The sequence below is a fragment of the Lissotriton helveticus genome, chromosome 7 (genome assembly GCF_964261635.1).
Source record: "Lissotriton helveticus chromosome 7, aLisHel1.1, whole genome shotgun sequence".
NCBI classification, from domain to species: domain Eukaryota; kingdom Metazoa; phylum Chordata; class Amphibia; order Caudata; family Salamandridae; genus Lissotriton; species Lissotriton helveticus.
In genome coordinates this window covers 306617071-306626757 of record NC_136068.1, presented here as the reverse complement: position 1 = coordinate 306626757, position 9687 = coordinate 306617071, and the positions used below count along the sequence as shown (strand labels likewise).

Genomic DNA, 9687 nt, shown 5'->3' with positions numbered 1-9687 from the left:
GTGTCGGGTGAGTCAAAGAACCATGTCTTATTGTTCGCCACAATCCTAAGTTTAGCAGGAAAAATCATTGAATAGGGAATTTCTCTGGCTCTGAGTTCTTTCTTTACCTCAAAAAAGGTCCTACGTCTTCGTGCGACCTCCGCAGTATAGTCCGGGAAAAATGCAACCGTGGTGTTATGGATTCGGACCGGTGGGGAATTCCTAGCCGCTTGCAGGATCGCATCCCTGTCCCTGAAGTTGAAGAGGCGAGCTATTATCGGTCTAGGGGTAGCTCCCTGTTTGGGTCGGCCTCCGGGAACCCTGTGCGCTCTTTCTACTGAGAAGAAGGTAGAGAGTCCTTTCGGTCGCAAGTGTTGTTGGATGAGTTCCTCCACATATAAATCCATAGCTCTCGTACCCTCCGACTCCGGAACCCCGATGATGCGAATGTTGTTCCGTCTGGAGCGCCCTTCTTGATCATCCAGCTTGTCGCGTAGGGCCTTGTTCTCCCTCGTGACCCTCTCCATGCTTGTTTGTAGTTCCGCGACGTCCTCCACTAGTGATTTGGACACCACCTCCATAGACTGCACTTTCTCTGACATTTTATGGAAGTCCGCTCTGATGAGTGTAATCTCGGACGATATCGAACCCACCGTCATCTGAACTTGGGCAAGGGCCTTCATGACATCATCAATGGTCGCCTTCTTGGTGCCCGCCGTCTCCACCGTCTTGCCCGGTGGTGTCTTAGGATCCTGAGAGGAGGAGGCGGCCCGGTCATAGGCAAATTTTTCCAGCCGGGCTTGCGCTGCCCCGCCCTTAGTACCCTTCCCAGCCATTCGGAGTGTATCCGTGACTCAGTGTTGATGAGTAGGCTGACCTTCTCCCTGTGCAGAGCCTCCGGCAGTGTGGGACAAGAGATACGGCACTTCCGCGTTAGCTCCTTGGAATGTGTTGTGGCCGTGTTGCTATACTGTACCAGCCGGGCCTGTAGTACTATTTGTAGGTCCCGAGTGCGCACGCCCTGGGCCCCGCTGCACCACCCAAGCCACGGGCCTCCCGGTATAGTCAGCCAAGGCCGGTATCGCCCTCCAGTGTCTCGGTGGCAGACTCTATCAAAGGCACGAGCTATGTGTGCGCTCTAGCTCTAATGGAGATGGCTCTGTCCGGCCAGTCACTTTCTGTGCATCACGTGCTCCACCACCTTGCCCCTCCGCTTTCAACTGGACACAGGGCCCCCCGGACCCAGGTATGTCCCCAGGAGCCAGCACGTGGCGATTGCGGCGTACCAAGCGCCGGTGAAGGATGGTGGCGTTGAAGGTCTCGTCGTCCGGCAGCACACCCCTCCCCCACAAGGCAGTGGCTCCTCACTCCAGAGGCCGGCGGAGGATCACAGCGGCCCTCGCCGCCTGGCGAGTCCGCAAGTCTTTGCACAGCGGGGCGGGCACCCAGGAAAGCGCCTCCGGCCCCGTCACTCTCTCGGGCGCAAGCGCTAGGACCACGCGCTCAGGGGAGCTACCTGTGCCAAAGGATCATCCAGCGCCGGGACCCGCAGCTTCACCTCCGCTACTCCTGAGAAGCCCAAACCGGCGCCGCAGCCGTCTCCCGGTCTCCTTCGGGTCCGTGCTCCCGTCTCTGAGCGGGCACTTCCGGCGGCGCTTCTCTCCCGAAGGCTGACTTCCGGTCCGCTCTGCACCGCAGGCGACTCCCCGGCTCCAACAGGCACCAGCGGCCCAACCTGGTCGCACGTAGGACCGACTGCCACACCGTCGGATTCGAAAACAGCTGGACACCGCTTGCGCCGCCCGGTCCTGGGTTTCGGCACCTTCCCGGAATTGTCAATTTGCAGGCGGATAAGTGGTCGGATATTCAGGGAGGCCGCTTCAGCTACGGAGCTCGCCTTTTACACCGCCGCCATCGTTGGCTGCTGGCCACGCCCTCCCTTTTTCTTTTTTTAAATCGGCAGATCAAGCAGGACAGGATGTATTACGTGGCAAACCCATAATTATGCTGAAAAGCAAAAGTTGCAGAATTGCAGAATTCCAGTGGTCTGCTAGTGTAGCGGTTCAACCGAAATTACTTAAACTAATTTACGACATTCCGTTAATCCTACTACCGTCAAAAATGGAAGACATTCAGCAAAAAGAAATGGTTCCTCTTGCAACCATGACATATTAGAATATTTGGTGTCCAAACTGAAGTAAGAAACTCTGTGATAGATAGGGGAATACATAGATTGTGGTTTTCAAAGTCCTCAGGAGCCAGCAGTTCAGTTAATTGACATTGGGATATGAGGTCTAGCAGCCTTTCTAAGAAAGCAGGTCTCCACTAGGTATATTATATCAAAGAGCTGCACAGAGAAGATGAATCATGGCTGAGAAGCGCATCTGCTTGGCCCACAGTATTAGCATCACGACTGAAGTGAGCATCTTGAAATTCTGCATCAAACGGATCAACAGGGGAAGAAGGAGAAACAAAACAAAACAGATCATTGATTGAAAGTGCATCCCTAGCAAATTTCTGCCCATACTGCAGTTTCGCCTGACAATAAATATTAATTTTCAGACTTCCTTCAGTGATTCCATCTACTGTAGTTTCATGCCAGACTTCCCATTTTGTGGTCTTCCTATCTGCAGCTGAAGGAGTCAGCCCACGCGCAGCTTTCCTCTTTACCAGATAAAAATATTTTATACCAATCCTTGTATTTTATAGATCAGAATTAAGAACAGTGAGAGATTTTCCTTAACTACTTTTCTTTTCTTAGCTAGACGGGGAGCACGGGTACTTTTTGGACCGAACAGATTCCGAAGATGTGCCTTAAATTTCGTAAAAAAGCAGCTTGGGATGGTAACAGGATTAAAAAATCCCAACATATTTTAAAAAGAGGAAGGTGGAAAGTGCTGGAGGTCACGAATTAATGAAAAGAGTACACGTATGTGCTTTCGGGGACTCACGTGAGATCTGTGCACTTGTGATCTCAGAACCATACTCTTCGGAATCCTCATCAACAGGCAGTGGAATTTCCCAGCTGCACCACGAAAGTGACGAGATCTTAGATCAGATTATAAGAAAAACATAAGGGAGTTTCCTCCAGGCAATTTCAAGACATATGAAGCTTTGCAACAGAAATGTTGTAAAAGACAGAATCCAAATGTCGATGTTTTTTATATGTATTTGCTGGGGGTGAAAAGGATAAAGGCTTGCCCAATACAATGTTCCCTCAAAGATACCGGACCCCCACATGCCTTTTACTGTATAAATCAGTCAGGCTAAGAAAAAAAGATGCTCAAGTCATTTTTTACCAATTATTTTCTTTATTTAAGATTTAGCAGAATCAATTACACCATGACACACTCTACACTTCAAAGGAAGACAACAATGAAAGGAGAAAAGAGTAATAGGTGCGTGCCTACAAAAAAAACAAAAAACGAACAATATGCTGTGTAGCACAATTCAGGCGGCTTTTTTATCACATCAAAGTTTCCTTGTGGAAGGGGGTAGGAGCAACAAACGGTGCAGCCCAAGAAAACCACACAAACTTAACACTGAAGTCAACAAAACATGTTACATGAATACTCGTTCTAAGACTGTTCTCGGGGCTTGTTTGAACTAAGTCAATGTTTGTTGTTTTCACACTATGCACTTGAAAAATGATTTCTATCTGGGGATTGGTGGTATGAAATGACCTGCATAGCTCTGTCGTGCTGCCCACAGCACAAAAGTCAATGGGAGTTGTCCCTTATGTATAAGAGTTCTTGGACACCGCGGGTGATGTCAGTCAGTACTGTGGCCTGCTCGCAGGTAGGTGGCATACAGTTCCTTGCTTTTGCCTTTCCAAAGCTTCTTTACCGTTTCTTCTTGGGTTCCTTCTTTGGCTTCTTCGTCACTTGTGCGGTCACAGGTTTTGGTTTCTTGGCTGGCTCAGAACTTTTAACTTCATAGTGATCAACGTCCTGCAGTTTTTGGAAAGAGGGAGATGGAAAGAAAAGAAACAGACCATTAATCAACAGCTTTAGCTTTCAGACAATGGTTTGTGATTTCACATAACTTTGCATTTTATGCGTCTTACTTGCTTCTTGCAAGAGAGTGATGGAGAGTTGATTCGGACATGTGTATCAAAATACAAGTTGCAGAAAAAACACAGTATCAGGAAAAATAGACTTTACTGTGGACGTGGCAGGATTTTTGATGGTTACTTGGCATTTGAATGTAGACACGTGTTTCACTATTGGAAAAATACATCCCACAACCTTTTTCAAGGCTTTATAATAAATTGCTTTTGGAAAGTGACGTGTGATGTCTTTGTCACAATTTGTGAATGGTCCAAAATAAAATCCTATAACAGAAGGAAGATCTGTACACTTTTATTTGCAGTGCCTCAAAAGGCGTGCTGGTCCTACATTGCCAGTAAAAGCATAAATTAGCAATTTTGGGAATTTCTTGCTTTCATTTCTTCTTATCTCAAATAAGCCAAATTGTGAGATTCTAAACTTCATATACGTGAAGAAAATCAAACTCCAATGTTTATTCACAACAAAGGGATTTATATAACAAGGAAATCCACAGTTTTGTTCGCAACTAATCATTCAATAACACACCATGCATTGCATACAAGTGTGGCTTTGACTTGGACTCCTCAAAGTAATTTCATATTGTTGTCAGGAGGGCTACTCCGAGTGATAGTCACAATCCAAACTTCAATTGTAACTGCTCACAAGGATGATCTGATCTTAATGGGTGATCTGGGCATAGATACCAATTAATGTTGGTATTATTGTGTAGCGTTTATTTGTTTCTTAAGTCCGTATATGGCATTACATCCACACAGAGCCCAAATGATTTTAATTGCATGCTTGAAAGAAACAACACACTTGATAACAAATTAAACTGTGGTATAATGTGCTTCAGTGCGCCCACTCTCTATTTGTTAACTGCTATGCTACGTAAACAGGTTTTAAACAGATAAACCATGATTATTAACTCTCTCATTGCTTTCTTTGGCATGAGACGAAATACAAATGTTAAATTATATATGGAACTTGGTGTTACAGGCACACGGCCGGAAAGAAACACAGGACTAGAGATAACGGCAGATGCCCAAAATTGCCCTCTTTCTGCAAGGTACTGGCAACTTACCAGCTGTAGTAATTCTGCAAGCGGTGTCCCTGGCCTCCCTGAATTTTAGGTAAAATCACCACAGAATTACACAGTAACGCCCCATTCAAACAGCGGTACACTTGGAAGCAGGTGCTATTAATACCCCACCAGAATTACCGGATTACACGTTATGGGGTTTTCCGAATGCGGTGCTACAGCGACAGGAGACTATGCTCAGTGTAAGGGTTTGATATTTTAACTGTAGTCTCCTGACTAACGTGCATTCGTCCACACTAGTCCCTTAACTACAGGTTCTGCCATGGGCTTTTTATAGCCTCAAGGTAATTCACGCTGCTTTATAATGTATTCCTGCAAAACGTAGTGTAGGACCGGGAAAAACACCTCTTAGTTTTTTTCATAGTATTTTTCTCCGCAGCAATGAGCCATTAATTATTGTTTTCATTTCATAACGTGCATACAGACACCCGGATACGTAGGTGGTTATTTCTCAACAAGCACGGAGCCAAACCTCTTCAGTCAAGTTTAGACAAAACCAGAGGGTTGAAGCGCGCGGCACAGAAAGGAATGCGCGGCATGCTCAGACTCAGCGTGTGGTTGGCTGCACTGCAAGATTCCAGGCCGAGCCACGCATTAACGCGCCAGAACGGATCAGTGAATACTTCCGGGTCAGGAAGCATTTACGTCGCCCGTTCGGAACTGAAACTGGACAACGTTCGGAAGGATATCATCTATCCAGATCATGTTTTAATTAAATAAATAAAAAACACTAGATTTGTGCATAACGAAGAAAAATATTAGAACTGTAGAATGTTTAGTGCTTCATATTTCCGTTAACACCATCTGACAGTCAGTTTTTGGCGCCCTTGAAGGGGCGTTGTTACACCCCAACTGAGACACGCAGTAACCAGAATTTGCCAACTCCTATGCATCCAGTAAGCACCACTACCAGCTCTTATACACCCAGTAAGCAGTACTACTAGTTCATAATTAACCAATAGAATCAGCTCCTATATACCCAATAAGCAGTACTACCAGCCCTTTTATATCCGATAAGCAGTACTACCCCTTCCCATGTGCAAGTAAGCAGTACTACCAATCCACAAAAAACAAAAACCAGTAGGACCAACCTCTAAATACCAACTAACTAGTACTACCAACTCCTAGATAACTAGTAAGCAGTACTATTAGTAGACCTTCCATGTCTTATACACCTTGTAAGCCAGAGGTCTATAAACTGGGGAGTGCCCCCCTCCCGCCACCAGGGGTGGGCTCGGGTGATCCCAAGTGGGCTCCAGGCTCTGGCCAAAAGAAGTATTATGCTCTCTAATGGGCCATCACTAACAACTTTTGTCACTTATATCCTAGTATGTGGCAAAAGGGAAGGGAATATTCTCCAAATCCCCCAACCACACACCGGCAATACTTTTAATTGATACAATTTAATAAAATAAATGTGGAAAATTCTGAGGGGGGCCCCAAAGATTTTTTTCCATGTTGGGGGTGGGGGGTGGGGGGGGGGGGGGCAGCATTAAAATATTTGAAGACCACTGCTCTAAGCAGTACTGCTAGATCGTATGTACCTAGTAACCAGCAATACCAGCTATATATAGCCGGGAAGCATTACTACCAGCTCTTAGATACACAGACACCATTACTAACAAGCTCCTATAAACTGAGTGATCGATTGAGCAGCCTCCCACATGTCCACAAAAAGGCTAAGCCAGCACCCCATGCCAATTAGCAGGTATCGCCTGACCACCCTCTACCACCAAGCCAAATCCCTTTATAAAAGTGGCCATGCTGCCTTTGCATTGAACAGCATTGCAATCCCTGGTATATGAAGACCAACTGGGATCAAGTCTCTGACAGCCCAACTACTTATTCAGGATCCAGGCCTCAGACAGCTGAACTGTCGCCTATCTATTTGAGATCCATAGAAGTTAAAGTACCAGAAGGCAGACCGGTCTGCCAGGATAAGCATAGTTTACAAAATTAAGCTACAGAAAGCAATGCCACCCCTAAAAAGACACCAATTTGACAGATGATGGCCTCAGGTCGCTAAATTTCACATTCATTTAAAAAAAAAAAAAAAATCAAACAGAAAAAAACAGCACAGCTGTCACTTTAGTTTCACCGGTTTTAGACCATCAGTATTCATACTCTCAGTCCTCAACTTTGCCAGCCCTCTCTCTCCTGCGCAAACCCACACTCTCCAAAACTCTACCATAGTCCTCTCCCACTTTCCTATAGCCCTTACTCACTCTTCAACTTGACATTAATGTTCCAAACATTATCATATTTAATCTCCATCTCTCATTCTTCAGCATTCACGCCATCAAGATGGCATCACATGTTCTACCCTCTCAAGCAAGTCTAGGAGGTATCAGATATCTTGGCCTATTGGCTTACGTGAAGAAGGTAGCTTTGTGCATGGATCGGATGATGGCCAGTGACCTCCTCCGTCTTGTATCACTACTATTTGAATCGCATTTGTATAGCATTTCATAGCTCTTGCGAGGTGTCATAGCGCACCTTTGGAGACCATGCCAGACTGTGGAAGTGCACGGTGGGAAGGAGTCATCTGCGGAGAGGCATACATGGGAAGCGTTTTAGTGTGCGTCAGTGAGCAGAGTAGAGCACTTATCAAGTCCTGGGTTGTGGCATTTAAAAGTGGGGTAGTGAGATAAAAATGAGTTATCAAGAATGGACAGTGTACCTAAAGTGGCAACTAGGATTTGTTTTGCAGGTCCACAATGCTTTGTTTGTGTGTGTAACCCCTGAAGCGTCTAGCCATTTACTGTGCTTGCTTCCCACAGTTAGACATTACCAGTCTGGATAATCCTGGAGCAGGCTAGACAGAAAAGTCCAAGTGATCTACTGGGATAACCAATGCTAACTTTTCCTGTCTTACTAGAATTCAAATTGCTTTAGATTGTCCAGTCATGAAACTAGATAGGGGGGCGGACCAGGACCTGTCGGAATGGAGTAAATTAAAGTGATTCAAGATGGCAGTCAGTAAATGTAGAATCAATTTACTATGCAGCAGCAGTCACAGTGACACTGGCAGATCTGTGTGCGAGTGGTCTGTCCCTGTGTTTCGACACGTAACAATTTTACCTACATGTCCTGGTTTTCAGATGAAAGCTGAGTGTATTGGAATTACGGCACATTCTCTCACTTCCATATACACCGCTGTAGTGTGAAATAGAGTTAATTAACCCTGATGCTGCGCTGCATCAGACTAATTAACGCAGCACAGCAGGAGCTGAGCTGGACCCTCAGGTCCTGGTCCTAGCAGAAGAGGGGAGGAGGGTATTGGGGGCAGGGAGAATGTCCTGTGCCAGTAAGTGTTTTAAAAGGATGAATATATATATTTCCATGGGAAAATAATTTAAAAATGTTTTGCTAATAACTTTGGCATCGTTGGACGAATCTTCGCGAACTTTTCAAAACTAGTTTACCAGTCACTTCAGCTGCTGTCTGGAAAGTTTTGGGGTGATCCGTCGAAAAGGGGCTGAGAAGACAGGGGAGTGTCCCAAAACAAGTTTTCCTTACGTAATTTCTTATTGGGATTTTAAACAGGACTACAGCCCAAACTGCTGAACAGAATGACACGAAATTTGGCCGAAGGCTAGATCTTGGTCCATATCGAGTGCCTTTTGCAGTTCGGTATAAATCTGTTTAGTAGTATTGTAGATGTTAAAGTAAAAGGATTTATGTATATCGTGAGATGCGGATCCGGACGTATTCGCAGATCCACGTGCCAACAGCAATGCCGCGATTTGACTGGTTAGAAACTGAAAGGAAAGCTGCGTCGCCATTTTGTGTACTGGGACATGGATCAGGGGGTGGGTGGTGCAAATAAATTATAAAATTGATAGAAGGGGTCTGGTTGGAAGACCTGTGACCCCATGGAACTGAGATAAATGTCTGTGAGGGACCCCTCATGGGCATGAAATTGTGCAAAAAAATATTTTTTAACCGCTTGAGGAAGCACCCGATTTAGGATGGATTCACAGCTCCAGACCCCCCAATCAAAATAAATACACTCACCCACTCACAAAACTACTCAAACACCCATACAACCACTCACAAACCCACTCAGAGACCCACAAAACCACACAGCCACTGCCACACCCATATAGCTACTCACACACCCACACAAAGTCAGTAATACACTAATAGAAATTGCAAAAACATATGTTTGTATTAAATGTGCTGTTGTTTTAGTATTGAATGTGTTCAATATAACCGGCTGACCCCTTTTCTCTCTCAGAGGATTCATGAAGGATCCGCTGATCCATACAATTATTTTTAAAGCACCAAAAGACTTAGTGCATTGCATTTATTTAAAGACTACATAAGTTACCTTACCTTAAGTTTTGCATTTTTAGTTTTAAAATATATAATAAGAATGAATGTGTGAATAAAATGTATTTATAAAGTTGTGAAAATGTAGTTAGTAAATTGAACTTATGTTATGTTATGTTAACGGTATTTATTGTGCGCACAGCTGCTCCAGCAAAGGAGCGTCCTGGCGCATGACAAGGTAAAACACAACACCGGTAACATCAGGGCAAAAGAGAAAAGAAA

General features: G+C 45.1%; 1 protein-coding gene across 1 annotated transcript in view; it reads right to left on the bottom strand.

Moving 5' to 3' along the window:
- Positions 1–3270: 3270 nt before the first annotated feature.
- The window catches only part of MANBAL (mannosidase beta like), an 86707-nt gene continuing 80290 nt past the window's right edge, over positions 3271–9687 (bottom strand). Inside the window, exon 3 of the mRNA XM_078650496.1 lies at positions 3271–3929. Coding sequence (XP_078506622.1) covers positions 3822–3929 — 108 coding nt within the window. The 3' untranslated portion in view covers positions 3271–3821. The remainder of the gene's footprint in view (positions 3930–9687) is intronic.